At 33.2% G+C, this 19,369-nt stretch overlaps 1 protein-coding gene across 1 annotated transcript; it reads left to right on the forward strand.

Moving 5' to 3' along the window:
- The first annotated feature begins 4,153 nt into the window (after positions 1–4,153).
- LOC142622285 (uncharacterized) lies at positions 4,154–11,880 on the forward strand. Its single transcript, XM_075795731.1, has 8 exons — positions 4,154–4,329; positions 4,594–4,682; positions 5,411–5,474; positions 5,700–5,777; positions 8,965–9,041; positions 9,144–9,210; positions 9,292–9,399; positions 11,508–11,880. The coding sequence occupies exons 1-8, from the start codon at positions 4,258–4,260 to the stop codon at positions 11,535–11,537; spliced, it is 585 nt and encodes a 194-aa protein (XP_075651846.1). The 5' UTR covers positions 4,154–4,257; the 3' UTR covers positions 11,538–11,880.
- The last annotated feature ends 7,489 nt before the right edge of the window (positions 11,881–19,369 follow it).

Genomic DNA, 19,369 nt, shown 5'->3' on the forward strand with positions numbered 1-19,369 from the left:
TTAATTGGTTTACTCCACGTTTGAATTCGTGTTTGATTTACACTTGATGAAAGGTGTGTAATGAGTTGTCACAAGCATTACAACGAAAAAATTAAGATATTGTGAATGCTATGAAGTTGGTTGACATTTCAAAGCAACGTTTACAGGTCAAGAGAGATGATGGGTGGAACTCTTTGCTAGAGGAGGTTTATGCATTTTGTGCAAAAAATAATATTGATGTCCCTGATATGGATGATTATATCAACCTTGGCCATGACGAAAAACTCAAAACATGAAAAATTCACATCATTATCAAGTGGAGCTTTTTTATACTGTTATAGATATGCAACTTCAAGAACTTAATAGTTGTTTTAAAAATTTTGAATTATTATTTTGTGTTGCGTGTTTGAACCCAGATAACTTATTTTCATCATTCAATAAGGAGAAATTGATACGGCTTGCTTAGTTTTATCCAAGTGGTTTTTCAACAATTCAAGTGTCTTTCTTGGATAACCAACTTGAGACATACATCCATGACATGCGGTCCATTGAAGAGTTTTCAGCCATCAATACTGTAATGGCCGGTATGTACTGTACTGGTATATATATCGGTATCGAAATATTAAGGTTTTGTATTGGTTTAAATACTGGCCAGTACAGAAAAAAATAAAAATAAAAATAAAAAAGCTTTTTTATTTATTTATTTTAGTTTTGTAGTTTTTGAATTTTTGTAAGGATAGAATGGTAACTTACTTGTATTAATTTATTAGTATTATTTGTTTTCTTAGTATGCATTGAACAATTAAGTTTTTTATTTTTTATATTGTGTTTTTTATTTTCTTTTAATTGATGCTAAAGTCTTAAATCATAAATAATTTGTTCTGAATTGAGCTAATGTTTTATGATAAACTTTTATATTTATATACATACACACACATACACATGTACATATATATTAATAAATATAAAAAATAACGATAAACCTGAAACGGTACACCGATATTAACCGGTACCGAAATATATCGTTCTATTGGTCAAACCAATATAGTCTCCAGTACGAGATTGACTCTCTTATTTTAAGCACTTAAAGGAATTGGACAACTTGCTGAAACGATGGTAGAAATGAAAAAAGATGTTTCATATCCATTGGTTTACTCATTGGTGACCTTGGCATTGATCTTACCAGTTGCAACAACTACTATTGAAAGAGTTTTTTCAGCAATGAACATAATTAAAAATCGATTATGTAATTGAATACGAGATCAGTGGATGAATGATTGCTTAGTCACATATATTGAGAAAGATATATTCAAGACTATTAAGTGTGAATAAATCACGCAGCAGATTCAAAATATGAAAAATCATCGAGGGCAATCGAGTAAATTTAGCTAGGTGTGAAAAAATAAATAAAAGTTTATATTTTATGTTAGATTCTGTATGACAATTACATTAGTATATTGTTGTTTATTTATTTTGTTATTAATATTGATTAATTTTTTACTTTCAATCTTGTCTTTTAATCTTGCCCCCCGACCTAAATTCCTGGATCCGTAACTAGGCATGCAATCTTGTTATTGCGCTCATTATAGTTTTGGCAAGTGCCAAGTGAACATTCCAACTTTGGGCCATAATAATATTGCTCTTAAAATATCAATGAGTAATTTTTTTTTTTGCACTGATTTTTTGAAAATCATATGGCTTGAAAGTTCGGACCTCAAAAACACGATTTTGTGAGTGTATCCTCGCGTTGTGGCAAGTGTTATTTATTTTAAAAAAAAATTGTACTACTAAAATAAAACTCCTCACACATTTTAAGGAAGGGGAAATTTTTTTTTATATAAAATATTATTTTTAGCTTTTATTTTTAGAGAGTTTTAACCTATAACGTCCGCTCTTGATGATAACTCTTTATCATCAGACCAAGACACCAATCAGTTTTTGGTGTAGGCAGGGATTGAACCCTAGATCTTGTATTTAACCATCAGAGACTTTACCAGTTAAGATAATAGGAACCCTCATCAGTAGAATATATACTAGATTCTTTAATAAGGTATTAAATTAACTTATGCTTTCTCTCTAGATGGATTCAATAATTTTAGCAAACAAAATGGATTCAACAATTGAGCATGAGCAAACCATGTAAAAGAAATCATCACTAACTGGTTCATTTTCATTTTTTATTTTTTATTTCTATGTTGCAACATGGTAGAATTAGAGAGATTGAGTTTGGTTTTTTTTTTCTTTCTTTCTTTATTGTATTAATCATTTTATTAAACTCAATTTAAATTGATTTAAGAGAAAATTCATTGGTGTATGTCTATTGCAAATGGTATAATTTTAATGGATGAAGTTAGAGGTAGAGTTACAGTAATGCAAAGTTAGAATTTTAACTAGACACTCTAGAATATAAAGACTTTTGATTAAGTATAACTGAAATAGAATATTCTAAGTTTAGTAAAAGTAGAAACATCGATGAAGAGGGTAGTAAGACTTGAACTTGATGGTCAAGAAATACCAAGAGTGAGAGAGCTCTTGATATCTTTGATCAATAATTTATAAAGATTAATAAATTGAAAATTAAGTGAATTATACAATAAGAGCAATATTGATGAAATGGAGAAGTACATCAAGAGTATTGTGTACATGATCGTAGATACCTATTAAGTGAATTGAAAGATTTTATAACTCCCATTAGATTATCTATGCCCTATGGTATTGAGTTTTTTGGTTGTAAAGTAGCTGTGTACAAGTGAAAATACACAAAAATATAGGATTCAAAACGAGAAAATTGTTTAAAGATAATGGTGTCTCCAATTGATGAAAAATTGAGTGAGAATAAGCTTGAGATGATTTGGTTATATTAGAAGAGGACGATTAATGTACCAATGAAAAATAGTAAGTTGATTCTAGGTTTATTTTATTTTATTTTATTTTTTTATAAGAAGTTGATTCAAGTTAATGGGACAAAAAGACAGAGAAAAATAAAGAAAAACATTAGTACAACTAGTAAAAAAATATATAACTTAAAAAAAAAACTAGTAAAAGAGTAACTTATCTATTAGTTAACATAAAGGCTAATTTTATTTTTTATTTTTTTATGGGACATAAAGTCTAACTTCAAATTAGGGGTGTCCACGGGTCGGTGCGGGTTGGGTTTGTGCCCAATTCGGAACCGACCCAATGACATCGGGTTTCCGATGAGAAAACCCGCCGCCGACCGCAAAATCCAATGGGTCAGGTCGGATCGGAGTTATTTGATCGGCGGTCAGATCGGTCAAATCCGACGATGATGCTGCCGAAGATTCCATTTTGACGGCGATCTATATTTTTACCGGATCTTCATCGAAGTTGTGCAAAAATCACTAGATCTAAGCAAAACAACATCAAATCGTCACCTGATTTTTGCAAAACTCACGAGATCTAACCAAAAATACACCAAATCGTCGTCAAATTTGAGCAAATACCATCGAAGATTCGCCAGATTTGAGAAAAACCATCGGAGTTTCACTGGATTTGAGCAAAACCCATCATATTTTTAATAGATCTGAGCCTTATTTGAGCAAAACCCACTATATTGAAGCTGGATTTGAGCGTAAACGACGAGATCTCGCCAAATCCAGTGGAGATTTCATGGATCTAGCTGAAATCTTGTCGGATCTAAAAAATCTTGCCGGAAAATGCTATATATCTCGGTCGGTTTGGGTTTCTTCGGGTTTTGGGGAGAACATTCGAGATTGAACCGATCAAATCGGATTCTGGAGAAGAAAATCCGCCGCCGACCATCAGAGTAGTCGGATCGGCCGGCGGTCGGCTCGGGTCTGGTCAGATTTACCGAGTGGGTTGGGCCACCGGATGAGTTGGACACCCCTATTTCAAATGTAATAAAACAATGGAAAAAAATACACTTAACTAACCATGACCCTTTTTTCAAAAAAAAAAAAAAACCATTACTAATTTATTGGGAATCTATATTAAATCATAAACAAATTTTTTTTTTTTGAGAATAAATCATAAACAAATTTGGGAGTATTCAATTTTAATGACATTCAATTTTAGAACATAATATTGCTAGTGATCAAAAATGTTACTGTATCAAATTTCAAAATTACCAAAAAAAAAAAAAAATTTAAAACATATATATTGCAGCATTAAAAAAAAAAAGAAAATAGAAAAAAAAAGAGTGACCATTACACAACTCTAGTTAAACAGGCTTCTTTTCTCGATCTGCTGTACGTCCTCTCTTCACACACACACACACACACACACACACACACAAAGATGATCGGAGTTGGGAAGATCAAGCAGTACTCGAACGTTCTCGACAAGCCTCTCAGCAAGGGCAAGCAAGAGGTTTCTCTCTCTCTCCAACTTTGCTCATTTTTGTTTATTTAGATAATTCCGAAAATGAAGCCAAAATTTTGAATTTCATTTTGTTTTTGCTTTCTCTGCTCTACAACTTCCATTTCCTCTTAGATCTCTCTCAAAACCCTTTCAAAGTATTTACATAGCGAAGCAGAGACAGCGAATTTTTACATATTCTTTTGATTATCTGTATTTTTCATTTTTTACTTTTATAGATTGAGGTTTTTTTTTTTTGTTTTTGTTTGGTTGCAGGTGAGTTTGAGTGCGTTTGCGTTCTTGTTTTCGGAGCTTGTGCAATACAATCAGACGCAGGTGGACAATATTGCCGAGTTAGAACGAAGGTTTCGATCTTAGTTTTTATAATCTTCGAATATTGTACTAATTTTGCATTTTGTGCTGTGTTTGATTCGGAGTCATTATTACATTGTAACATGTTTTTGAGAAACATTGATGAAAATGAATAGTTTCTAAGGTGTTTTTGTTTTATTTTGTTTTGGTTGCAAATATAGATTTCTTTGATTTTTGACTAGGTTAGATAATGATGAATTGTTGAAAAAACTAATGTGCCCGTTTCTCGACCAAGCGCAAGCAGAAGAATTTTATAAAATTTGGGAATAAATTCAATTGGGATAACAGGAAGGCTATCATGTTATGCTTATTGTGGTGCACATGGAGAGAACGGAACCCACTTTGTTTCGAGGGGAAGAAGAATTTACCTTTGTTGAAGTTGAAATTTTTATTTTTGAAGATGTATTAGTGGACTTATAAGCGTCTAATTCCTTTCATACTTCAAACTTGCTTGAATTCTTTGATGCCATGGATTTTTTAAGAAATTTTTAGTATTTTTTTTCTTTTCTGTTGGCTCTTCCTTTGTATACCTCCCTAGCGCTAGGGTTGCACCCCCTTTTTGTACTATTTCAATGAAAAAATCACTAATAAAAAAGAAAAAAGAAGAGTGTAAAGAAGAAAGGAAAACCGTAGGAATTGTACGATTGGAAGCTTAGGAAAACCTAATACTAGTTACTTACATTGAATTTTCATTAAATTTTGCCTTGTTCAAATGGATCAGGCTGGAGGATGCAGGCTATGCTGTTGGGGCTCGAGTTTTGGAACTTCTTTGCCATAGGGATAAGGTATGGCATGCAACTGAAAGTTCTTCTTTGGATTGATGTCTTTCTGAATGCATTTCTATTGGTATATTACTTTGATTTTACTGGAATTGATTTATCATCAATCAAAGTAGGCTATTATTGTTGGGGTTTATAATGCATTAGTTTATGTGTGAGATATATATATATATATGTCTTCTTTGATGAGGTTAGCATCAATAATAAAGGATATTGTTCTTGATACCACAGGGAAACAGAAGGGAAACACGATTGTTGGGCATTCTTTCGTTTGTACACAGCACAGTATGGAAGGTGTTATTTGGAAAGGTGAATGCTGTTGTTTTTGTTATTGTTTATATTTTTTTCCATAATTTAATGGTTAAATGTTAAAGATATATGTAAGTGCATTCTGTTTGTCAGCACTCTAATGCTTACTCAATAACATTGATTTTTTTTTTCCAAATATTTTTTATGTCACTCAGTTTCTGTGTGTCCTGCTACAAGCTTATGTTAAGATAGGTGGTAAGTGTTTGAATGAACTAAAGCTAAGGAAATTTAAGTTCCCTTTCTTTCTTATAGATAGGTGCTTCTTTATATGAATTACATACTACTTTAATATTATGAGATTATCATATGAGCCTTATTGTAAGCTATGTCCATATTGCCTGCTTGACTCGAAAGCTTTGCCTTTAATCATCATCAAATATGAAAGTGGTATGTTTCTTTATATGGTGGATAGATTAAGTAGGACAAAGTTTAGCTACAAAATTGGTTGTAGCATAAGGCTACAACTTTTCTCAATAAAGTAAATTTTCATGGCAATAAACTTACAGGTTGGCTGTTTACTTGTTTTAATTTCTCAGTTCTGTTTTAGTGTAGTGATAGAATAAAATTTCATTTGTACATGGCACAATTGTTTTTGAAAAGTTTTGTTGTTTACTTGTTCTTGTTTTATTGGTGTATCTGTTGAAATTTTTGTGGGTAATACAGTCCAGAGAGAGAGAGAGAGAGAGAGAGAGCATAGTCATGGTTAATTTGGCATCTAGTTAATTACTAAGGATATAACTTAATGGTTGGAAGGGTTGAATTAGTTACCTATGTCATTATGTCATTGTTGGCCAATTTTAAGACTAGATTATTTTTTGAGAAAGAGAGAGAGAAGCTCAAAGGAGGGCTATTCAACAACCTGTGCAACTGACCCAAACAGATTTCGCTGGCTGTTTCAGTTGACATTGGACTTCATTATGACAAAATCCATCATCATTGGTCAGATATTTGAGAAATGTTTAAGTGACAAGACCAAACGACTGATCTCTAAGATTCTCTTTAACAACAACAACACCATTTGTAGGTAGGATGATGCCGATTGTGTCTGAGGGAGGCCAAAATCTGTTGTATGAGGCTGGGATTTGACAGTGGCCAACCCCTTCTCTCCCTCCCTTGCCATCAATTGCCTTGTTGTCATTGTTGACTGGCCAAACCAACTAAACTGTCAGATTTGATTGATAACTAGAAGATTCTATTTGGTTGATAACTTGGTCATTGCCCTACATTGTTCATTGATTTTTTGAACACAATGTGATTAGTTCAAGTGATAGGTCAAACAAAAACCTGGCCCATGAATACTCATAGCTCTAATGACACTCCCTCCTCCTATAAGAATGATTGAAATGAAGCGAGAGGTGCATATCTTTGGCATCCTGAATCAAGAGCTCCTTGGGTCTAGCCAATTGAAATAGAGCTGGAGTTGAGAACTTGAGCATCCAACTTTTGTGAGTTTGTCCTAAAAGAGCATATTTTGCTGTCTTTGTTTGATTGAACGCGTGCGCTAGGAGGCATCCGTTCAATTTCTCTTGTAGATTTAATTGATTTCCTATCCAAGTATGGTTTCTGTGCCATAGAGAAGTTAAGGTGCGGTTGCCATGTCTCTATTTGTCAGACTCTGTGGTATAAAAGAATTGAGGGGATTTTTGAGGGAGTTGAGTGTCATACTTTTGTCATCATAGAGCATATCCTGCAGTCTTTGCTCGACTGAATGCATGCACTAGGAGGCATTCCTTCAATATCTTTTGTAGGTTTTATTGGTTTCCTTTCTTTGTGATTTTTATGCTTTGAAAAGTTCCTGTTCACATATATATATATGTGGTATTTTCTTTTCCTTATCTTATAAGATTTTTTTATTTTTTGTGTACTTAATGCTCAAAGCTCTCACTTTTGTGGGGTTTAGGAAAGGTGATTGGTAGGCAGCCTTGCCCCCACTTATTTTATTTTATTTATTTTTTTTGGAGAGGCTGATTCCCAAGTTTGAATCCACTACCTGTCAATTTGGTGGAAGGCACTTGCCATCACACTAGTCCCAACCTCTTCTAATAAGATTTTTTTACTTATAAATATATATATATATATATATATATATATATATCTTTCTTACTTATAAAAAAAAAAAAATTATGGATAAAACAAAAGTGCTGGTCTTAATGAGGTTCCTTATTGTAGGGATAGTATATGTGGTATATTTACTGTGAAATGTGGCTGTGTAGTACAAACAATGAGTTAGACAAAGGCTATGTTTGGATACACGTCCACGTTCGGCGTTTTTGCCTCTTTTTTTTTTTTTTGACCGGCGCCTCTTGCACTACATGAATAGTGCATTAAGGCAAGTGAACAGTGTTTTCTTATGTGAACAGTAACCCAGATTAAAAAAAAAAAATTGTTTTCAGCAATAAGTTTTCATTTTTAGCAAAATAAGCGGTATCCAAACAAACACAAATTCTCTATCCAGTGTGAGGATTATTTTATTTTATCTTTTATTATTCGTAATTCTAACACTTCTCTTCTTGAGTAAGTAGGATTTTGGTTTTAATCTTGCTACTACAATAAGGGGAAAAATGGTGCACGTGATTATAAAATTATGCATATCCAGTATTTGCGTTAGCTTCTTTTAGCCTTTAAAGTAATTGTGGATGATGCTTGTGAGAATTTGGAACTACACTAGATAATCACTGTTATTATTTTTGTTCCTCGTCAATTTGACAATTTTCAATAGTATGATGATATATTTATGGATGTTGTTCTTGTTGTTATCAACTTATCGTCATTATTTCTTATTCATAAAAAAAAATCATCATTACTTGTGCTTGAGGGTCAATTCCAATTATATTGTTTGAAGATTTGGTGCTCTCAATGTTGTTGAACAGTTTACTTCAAGACTGTGGAACATTTAGACAATGAAAATCACTAGTTAGATTTCATGAATGATATAAATGATGATATTGCATGAGCCAATATAAATTTTGGCTTTGCTTCTTCATTGATTTAGCAGAAAATGCAGGGATCTATTTCTGTTGGATATCCGTCCATCTTCATTGCAAATACACAATTCAGTCACAATTCAGTGCAGAAATTGTTCATGCTAGTGTGTATTTCTGTTGTGTCTGGACTAGAAAACTTAAACTCCATGAAATACTCAAATTTAGCAATAATCTTACCAGCTCCTCTTTTGTCATCATATTAGGTGGCTGACTCACTTGAGAAAGGCACCGAACATGAAGATGAGTACATGATCAGTGAAAAGGAGCTCCTTGTGAATAGGTAAGAAATTTCCCGGAGTACTTTATATTGCTAATATTACAAATAGCTGGATATATAGATTTTTACAATATTGTCCAGCTAATACACCAAATTGGGTTGTAGATTTATTTCAATTCCAAAAGACATGGGGACATTTAACTGCGGGGCGTTTGTTGCTGGAATAGTAAGAGTAAGTGCTTCATTGCCTTTGTTCCTATCAACTAACAGTCTAGATGTTGGAGGTTCTAAGGCTTTCTCTTTATCTTTGAAGGGTGTTTTGGATAGTGCCGGTTTTCCAGCTGTTGTAACAGCTCATTTTGTGCCCATGGAAGGTCAGCAAAGGCCTCGAACAACCATTTTAATAAAATTTGCTGAGGAGGTAAAGACAACTAATTTCCTTTTCAAATATATTTGATTGCAGTTACATAAGTAAAAGACATGGCAGAGGCCTGGTTAGGACCCAGAGGTCTCAAGTCACAATGATTACAGGCATTGTATAATAAATCTAAGCAACAAAAACTGTTTACAGTTTTTTTATTTTTATTTATTATTTTATTGGTAAATAGGGGGAGGGGATTGGTGGGGTTTGAACGCTCATCTTGTTCGTCTCAACATGGAGCACACAATAGATTCAAACTTGCATGTGTTTGCTACTACAGTTTGCTTAATGTAACCTCTGCGTATATATATGCTTAATTTGGGAGATGATGAATGCTTGCAAGATGTTTTGTACCTCAAGAACACTTTGCAATTGCATGCAGATGCTGAGAAATTATAAAGTGAAAATTCCTTGCTACTTTCTCAACTAGACTACCGTTAGATCATTGAATTTTCATTCTACCTACCATTAGTTGCATACAAGTTCTAATTTTCCAACAATTTTTTTCTAGTTACGTCACTTCAAATGAATGAATGAGTCTCAAAATTCCTTGTAAAATTATTGAGTATACCTACTTTTATCCTTGAGGTTTTTAATGCTGCTAAGGGCCATATGATGTGCCTAGGGTTGTATTTAATACATAAGAGATTACGGCTGCCTGGAACTTTATATTATCCGCCCAGAAAGATATTTACAACCTCCTAGATACTTTTCATTCTGTTTTGTATTTCATTCTAGTTACAGCTTCCAAGTTACGAAGACGGTGTTCATAGATGCCACCTTTCCTTCATAGGAATGTGTCAGGTGATATTTTTGAGGCAAAAAACTGTAGTTACCAAAGTTAGATATGCATGAAAAATTATAAGAAAAAGTAAGTCTTGTTCAGGGTTCATCATATCACTTGTTATGTGGATTAAGGAGTGTAGTGTTTCAGCTTAGAGTCTTGTAGATACCTGGTCTCCCTTATGAGGAGAACTAGTTTCGAATCCCCATAGCTCACTTGTTGTAATATAAAAAATGAGTGTAGTGGTCCAGATCATCAATATTTGAGAGCCAACCCCCAGAACAATGAACCGAAGAAAATTGTGACATACCAATTGTTTGATTCTTCTATTTTTACTCAGGGACTCAGGGAGATGCTCTTTTTTTGCCTTTTTGCATAGGTCACTTATCATTCATCTCTGTAATTTGCCATTTCTTTGGTTAAAGATTGGGATAGGGTGTTCTTGGTTGGCTCAAAACTAAGTTGGATTAAAGATGCCATATTGTTGGAGCCAGGAGAGGCGACTGGATGTCCAAATAAAGAAAGAAAGAAAGAAAGAAAGACAGACTTTTAGTTTGGTAAAGTTGGGCATGTGCTGGAGTATATCCGCATGTATTTAGAAGATGATGATATTAGGCTTGCTGGGGGCCTTCATTGTGAAACTGGATAGTGTTCTCTGACATTCTTTACCATGTTCTTTGTGGTCTGCTGATATATGTAATCTATGTCAGTTCAGCCTGAACAAGAAATGCAGGCATGATGGCCCTTAGCATAGTTTCTAATAACATTGAACAACATGGCTAGATCTGTAAAAGTAGCTAAATAAGTAAGGAGATCAGCATGTGATCGCTCTGAATTCTGCTCAAACAATGTGCGCTTATTTTTGAGTTACTATTCGGCCATAGATTGGGTTGTGTTCTTCTGGCTTGAGCTCCCGAGTGGTATTTTGTAATGTAAAGCTGGTCTATATTTGAACTTAGAAGGTAGAAGCAAAAAATGGCACATCCACTGCATTACATGTCATGCCACTTAATATTTCTAACATCTCTTTATTGGATGCCATTTTCTATCTTCTTTACAAGGGGCTTCTGAGCTGTAAACGGGCTTTTGGAGTTCACATTAAAATTCTGTTTCTGTTTACTTCATCCCCCAAATTTTGTGTGATACAATTACAGCATATTTGATTATATCAACTTCTATAAGGATAGGTTATATATGTAGAACTCAATAGAATGTTTTCTATATAAGTTTAAAATGTGTGTAGACCTACTATTTCAGCATGCTCTTTTATTGACTAGTGAGCATATACTCAGTTTTTCTCATCTGCTTTTGGCCTTTCTTATAGGTACTACGAAGAGAAGCAAGGTTAGGTTGATATATGTGCCAGGACTTAATACATGTAATGTTTATGATGCTCAGCAAGAACATGATGAATGTGTTAATGCTCTGCAACAACATGGTGAAGGATGGTGAATTTTTTAGCTGGTTTGTCAAATTAATTATGATTTTCACCTGCCAATTCTGTTGCTTGGGCCAAATTGAATTCCTGTCATTGATTTGTGTTGCTGTATACTCTATTTCATGGCACAGTAACTTTGTGGATCTAGAATTAGCAATTACCATCTGTCAGTCGATGTAGAAAAGGAACAAATGAAAAAAAAAAAATGTTAATTCCAATGTTTATATGAACTCAAGTGGATTGTTTAAGCAGAGAGAAACTGTTTTATGAATTTGTAGTTAAGTGAGAAACAAATAGTCTTACTATAAATCTGTGTGTTTGTGCGCCTATGTCTCTGGGTGGGTGGATGTTTGTTCGCATGCATGGGATATTTGAATTCTTGTATGCATTGTTGCAAGAATGGCAGATAACAGCTACATTCCCATCCCATTGAGGATTTTGTTAATAGTTTAGTGGAAGGGTGGCTTTCACTTGGTAGGATGTTCAAGATTTTTACTGCATACGTTATCTCGGTTAATAACCATATGTGACGTAGGATTTTGGTGAATTTCCATCAAATATTGTAATGATGAATTTGCCTTGAAAATCCCAGACAGCCATTTCTAAGAGAGGCTAAAGGGCTCTCTGGCAAATGCAAAATAGTAGATAGTTGTGCCCTTTGGTGAGGTGTATTGGCGCACAATCTAACATACAGATTGAAACAAAGTCTTAAAATGTATTGAAGTGGAAGTTTCATAAAGATGAATAGCTTGTAACCTGAATGGCCTCTGAAACTTGAGAACATGATCAAAGCCACAGTAAAGGTTGATGTTGGATATCCAGGGATGAGGAGAGATGAAGGAGATTTTAGAGAAGAGAAGATAGAGAGGGATGGTGGGCTTTTCTCCCCTTTCAAAGTTTAAAACATACGCTAATCTCAGCCCTACTCAAGAGGCATCATTAGCACCAGTAGTTTAAAAAAAGCAATTGTTTTAAGTTGAATCAGTATCAGTACTCATCTCTAAGTTTCCCTTCTTCTAGCTCATCTACATGCTTTTTCTAAGACAAAATCAAACCAATAAATTCATGGCGCACTGTTATTATAGGCGTCGGAGTCAAGTCAGGTAGACATCATCTTTGAACATACATGCTTCGGTTATTTGTTTTTCTAATTATCAGATTTCAATGTCTGTTTCGAATTAATTATTTTTGCCAATTTATTTTACTATTCAATTTATTTTTGCAACTATTCATGGGTCTCATTACAATTTTTGATACTATTTATGGGTTCTATTGTACTATTCCAGCTAACTCTTATATTTATCTGCAATACTTTCAGTAAAAAGTTTTTAGTTTCAGCTAAATAAGTTGTTCTTGAACGGACTCATATTTTTGGCGAAACTACACTATTGGTCCCTGAAGTTTACCTCATGTGCGCAATTGGTCTCTCAAGTTTGCAGTGAGCATAATTAGTCCCTTAAATTTTAAAACTGAGTTGTATTGGTCATTTTACTAACTGCTATTAACGGTGTTACTTACATAGCTAACGGAATAATGACTTGGCATATTTTTAATGATGTGACATGTTTTTAATTAAAAAATTACAAACTAAATTTACATGTGGGAGAAAATATTCATGGGTATCAAATTAAAAAAATGAACTTTTTATCTGCTGTAAATATTCACGGGTACCAAAGTTCTTTTTTTTTTTCCTATCAATTCTGTCAAAAAAAAAAAAAGTTGAATTTGAAAAATCTGTTGGAACAATCCTAGGCACAAGAAATGCTAGCTAATGACTATTCTTATTGGGAAAAAAAAGAAGGAGTAAAAACCCATTTTATAATAAACTTCAATAAAATAATTGAATTTGAAACAAAAGATCTGGTCAAAAAAAGAAAATGAATTTCTCTCAAACTCTCCCCTCAAATTTGGCGAACACCCACCAACAAGCCGCCTTTGTTCTTGGCCTTCACAAGTGAAGTTTGAGGGGGTTGGGATGCCTCACTCATTTTTCTAAATGTCGCTGCCTCACCGATCTGTAGAGCTTGGTAAGTTTTGGTTTTGGAGGGGATCCACATGATTCAAGGGGATGAGTTGACAGTACTACTAATACCATTTTCATGTTGTGGTTGTCGATAAAACTATTGGTTTTAGAGCTAAATCTAAGCTTAGAATTGGTAGATCTGACATGAGTTAGTTAGTTTGTTAAAATGGTGTTTGGTTGCTTCAGTGGTGTTGTCTGAACTCGGAAACTTATCAGCTTGGCAGCATCGTCGGAGGCAACGCTGAAAGCTTCTCGACTTGGTGGCATCAATCATTATCGGCGATGCAGCAGCATCTCGAGGAGCAAGCTTTGGAGGAAATCTAGTTTTCTATTTTTTATCCTTATTATTTTATGTGGCGTTTGGTACGGGGAATCCACATTACTCCTGGCATCTAGATTCCCAGGAATGTGATTCTTAGGAATCACATTCCTAGGAATGTAGCTATTCCTATGTTTGGTTTCATTGGGAGATTCCTAGGAATGTGAGATGATAATGTTTGGTGTATTCCCAGGAATCTTAAATGAATTATTTGTTTTTCCCATTTTGTCCTTAGATTTGAATGTGAAGTACCAAGCCCATTAAAAAAAAATCTTCCTTTAAATAAATAATGAAAAAATATATAAACTATTACTCTAAATAGATAGATAAAAAACATTATATAAACTATCAATTAGCAACACATTCATTAAACTGTGATCTAACATTTCAAAATGACAAGAATAATACAAAAATAACAATTAGCAGAGTTATTTATCCTGTTTATGTTGTTTTTGCGGGAAAAGATAAAGACAAGAGAGAAGATATTGATAATTTGTTTTATAATTTATCTTAATTGCTTAAATGATAAGGAAAAATGGTTAAAATTGTCAATTTATAAAAAATACAATTTCTTTTAAGTTTGGGAATCTGGATTCCCACCTGTTTTAAAGGGAATCCACATTCCTACTGAGAGGGGTTTAAGGATTCCCCTAGCATCTGATTCCCTAGTGTAATTTGCAACCAAACATGGGAATCTTTAAACATTTCTGGGAATCCTAAAACATTACCCCATACCAAACGCCACCTAATATGAATATTGTAATGTTATTGTTTACCAAATTAAAAAATATTCACGGGTACCAAAGTTTTTTTTTTTTTTTTTTTATCACTTCAGTCAAAAAAAAAGAAAAAAGAAAAGAAAGTTCCTTTTTTTAATTTGGCACTCGTGAATATTTTTTCTCACATGTAAATTTAGTTTGTAATTTTTTAATTAAAAACATGCCACATCATTAAAACAATGCTAAGTCATTGTTCCGTTAGCCATGTAAGTAACACTGTTAACAACAGTTAGTAAAAGGACCAATACAACTCAGTTTTAAAACTTAAGGAACTAATTGTGCTCGCTTCAAACTTAAGGGACCAATTGCACACACAGGGTAAACTTCAGGGACCAATAATGTAGTTTCGCCTATATTTTTTATAATCAGTACTCAATAGTAGCACTTAGGAATTTGTTTCCTAAATGAGATTTTTTTTTTTTGTGTTTTTAATGAGATTTGATTATTATTATTTTATTTTATTTTTTTGTTGTGTTTTTGGGGGAGACACCGGTCACAGGAATGAACTAACTACATGACTATTTTAATTTTTTGAATTTTTTTTTGTTGCCAATTTCAATTTTTAAGAGGCCAAATATATTTTTTTAATCCAAAATTTAAAAGCTCTATGTATGTACTATTTAAAATTATCAAGTGTTACGGGCTGGCAAGCAGCATTCATGTCTCGGTAACAAGATTAGGACTTTTCAAAATCTTATCCTTTAATTTTAAAAAGAATAGATTGAATTTTAACGCATCATCAATAATTTAATATATATCAAATAGAGGATTGTTAATAATGTTGATTATGCAGTAAAATTTAATCTATCATTTCAAAATAGGTAAATAGGATTTTAATTTTCGGGATAGAGTTATCTCAAAAATTCTGGAAGATCTTAGCCCTTGCTAATGGGTCTACACATTTAATAGCTTTATGATAAATATGGCAAACTTCACAAACCACCGTGATGAATCTGGCTCATCAAAACCTGCAATTGCGGCCAACAATGCCAGCAAAGGAATTGTTAGGTGAATGTTGGCTAAGGAGCATAGAAAAAGTATTTCATGTGTCGGACATATGAGACTGAAACACATTTTATTGGCATGATACTCACATGTCAGTGAGATATGCGTCTCATGTCTGTGATGTGTCTCACATGTGTGAGACCTACATGTTAGTGAGGCATGCATTTTATACATTTGGTGCATAAAAGATTTTTTCAAGGATAAGGACAACCACGTCAGCACCTCAACATAGAATACAAAAGATTAGTATATAACTATATATTACTACCAACTTTAGATTGCCAATATTAGCTCATGAAATATTGAAAGCTTTTTATGGTGTAAATGTTACATAGTCCTGTCAATCTCTTGGGCACCAAACGCATAAAAGTTGGGTTTGAAAATTTGCATTTGGTAACTTATCAGTGATTGGTATGCAATCACCTTCCACTTGAAAATACTATTACTATCATTTTTATTGCCCATCAATTACAGTCGTGTGCCCATAAATTATTTGAGACTTAAATGGGAAGAAAATCCTTTAAAAAAAAGGAAAGAAAAAGAAGAAGATTCGGACAGATCCAGCCTAAATTTTGTCAAGAGAAAGCTCTTTCCCTTCAAAAGCTGTGCATTTTCGGTCTACCCTTTATGATCATTTCTTGAAAAAAAATTATCAGAAATAAAACTATTTAAGTTCAAATATCCTACTTATCCATGTGTCAATTACAATTGAGACTAGAATAACCACTCTTATAAATTATTAATTACATATTTACATGTTCTTGTCTTTTTATCACTGCTTTCTTTGTAAAAAAAAATAATTTAAATTTTATTGGGAGTGCGGGAAAAATTTGTGTTTGCACCAACCAATTCAATTTGATCATATCAGACAATTTATAATTGAAGAATATGTTTAATTACAAGATACAACAAAATCATACCAATGAGCCCTAGAGCACGAATGATACTTCTACTTAGGGTAGTAAACAAGTTGACCCAAGTATTGAAAGTTTAGAATTGTTAATTTAATTTGTATTGAACACAAGCTGTGCTCGAGTGTATCAATAACTGAGATTATATATTTAAGATTTCAAGCTCGATTTTGCTTATGAGCCTAGCTACTTGATTCACTTATTATTTTCTCATATATAATAAACACTAAAACTAAAATTTGTTACCCCTTTACATATATATATGTTAATAATTAATAACCAAATTATATTTGAACTTTATTATTTTTAAGTTAATTATATATAATGATTACCTATTGTGAGCTTATAAAAATTATATTCAATAACATTGTATTGTTAAGAATTATATATGAATTATTACAAAATGGATTATTTATATTACCAATAATTTACAAATAGTAATTGGATATCTTATGAACTTATGTCCAAACTTATAAAATCTAATCTCTCATCCATATAAGAATATTGTATATTTAAACATTTAAACGTTAATACATATAAACATAAAATATAATATATACACCATTCAAGCTTCATGTTCACAATTTTGTTCATGAGAACTTTATTATGTTTGAGCTTGGCAAGTTAAATATTTGAGCTAACTTAGTCTTGAGCTTGGTTCATTTATTAAATAAACGAACATGAACAATATTTTTACCAAGCCGAACCTGAGCTCTTTATAAATAACTAGATTTGAACCGGGGTTTAATCCCTTGGAACTGTATATAAGAGAAAAAAAAAAAAAAAAAAAAAAACAAACAAAACAAAACAAAATCTCTTCATCCTAAATAGGTCAGTTGAACTGTCATGTGTATTTTCGTTTCTTCCCCCTTCTCTCTTACTATCCATCCAGCTTCTATGATTAATGGTCCTTCCATATCTTTGTGTCTAGAACAGGAAATGAATCTCTTAATTCTAATCTAATTCTCTGATAAGTTTCTAACTTATATAACAGATCTTATTCCTTGCATAATAAGCTATAAACCAATAGGCGATCCTTTTTACCTTGTTTAGTATATAAATATATTTACATATAATTCTAAATTGTCTCAGAGCATTCAGCATAACTGATTGGTCTGATCCTTAGGCTTACAAGGAATCAGGTAAATCATCTATTCTTGATTGCCTAAGTGTGGTTTTTTTTTTTTTTTTTCTTAAATTCTTTTATTTATAATTATATTGTGTCTGTTATCATCACTTTGATAGGATAATATCAAAGGTTTTGTTGAGAACCAGGCATTTTATTTTACTGTTTGTAGTTTTTGAATGGTCCTGATTGAAGTGCAGACATCTAAAAACATTGCAGTTCACTGTAGAGGTCTGGTTGTTAAGAATTTTTGCTTCCCTAAGTAGAAAAATTAACATATTTTTTCTTAGCCATAACCTCACCTTTTCAAAATGCTCAACTATACAGACCCTTGGTTGCATAAACTGAACAATGCACACGATATAGATTGGATCTATTTTGATAAAGCATGCCACAATATGCATTAACCATTGCATTTCCAAGCACACTAACAAATTTAAAAGGAAAAAAAAAGTTCTGTTGACAATGTCACCAACATGAGAAAGACTAAACCCATTGTGCATTTATCTGATCATAGATGACATGCCATAACCTGAGGAAACACTAGTCACATCTGTGCAATACCCCAAAAGAACTATTCAAGTTACAATTAGAACTTGATTCTCAAAACAAAAAAAAAAAAGTTACAATTAGAACTCTCTTTTTTTTCAAAGGAAATTAGAACTCCTCTTAGTCACTTATATAACCAATTTGACCTAGTAAACACCTGACTTGATATAGCTCATGCCTACACAACACGCACCTATCCAACCATAATCCTTATCACATGAAATCTCATTCCATTACAAAATTTCTGTTTGTCAATTTTTCAGTTTTCCTTTTCATATTCATGGACAGGTTTGATGGGCAGCAGTTCAGAACAGTCAGATGTAAGTGATTCTGAGATAGAGTACTACTTAGAGAAGCCGTATGAACAGCTGAAAGCTGGAAATTACATAATCCAGAATCCAAATGCCACCTTTAGATGCCCTTTCTGTGGGAAGAAAAAACAGGAATATCGTTATCATGAACTTCTTCAGCATGCCTCTGGAGTAGGAGCAGGCTCAGCAAATAGAAGAAGCGCAAAAAACAAGGCAAAGCACCTTGCATTAGCAAGGTACTTGAAAGAAAACCTTGTTGATGATTCACACTCAACACTGTCTAAGGCTGAGCCAGGACAAGTCATTGAACAGCTCAAGCAGGATGAACTCTTTGTCTGGCCTTGGAAAGGAATTGTTGCTAATATACCAAGGCAGCAAAAGCATGAAAAAGCTGTTAATGAAAGTGTGCATTGGCTGAGAAAGTTCATTCAGTATCAACCTGTAGAAGCCCAAGTCTTATGCAGTGAACAGGACATTTCAGGGTATGTCATATTAGATTTTGGTAAAGGGTGGAGTGGACTTAGTAATGTCAGGAAATTTGATAAAGATTTTCAAGCTGTTCAGCATGGTAAAAAGGATTGGGATGCTTGGAAAGAGTATCCCGGTTCTGATTTATATGGATGGTGTGCAAGTGCGGATGATTATCATCTAAAAGGGCCAGTTGGAGATTATCTCCGTGAGAAAGCCGAGTTGAAAACAGTTGCTGACGTAATGGAAGAATCAAC

Source organism: Castanea sativa, chromosome 1, assembly GCF_040712315.1.
Source record: "Castanea sativa cultivar Marrone di Chiusa Pesio chromosome 1, ASM4071231v1".
In the NCBI taxonomy this organism is placed as follows: Eukaryota; Viridiplantae; Streptophyta; class Magnoliopsida; order Fagales; family Fagaceae; genus Castanea; species Castanea sativa.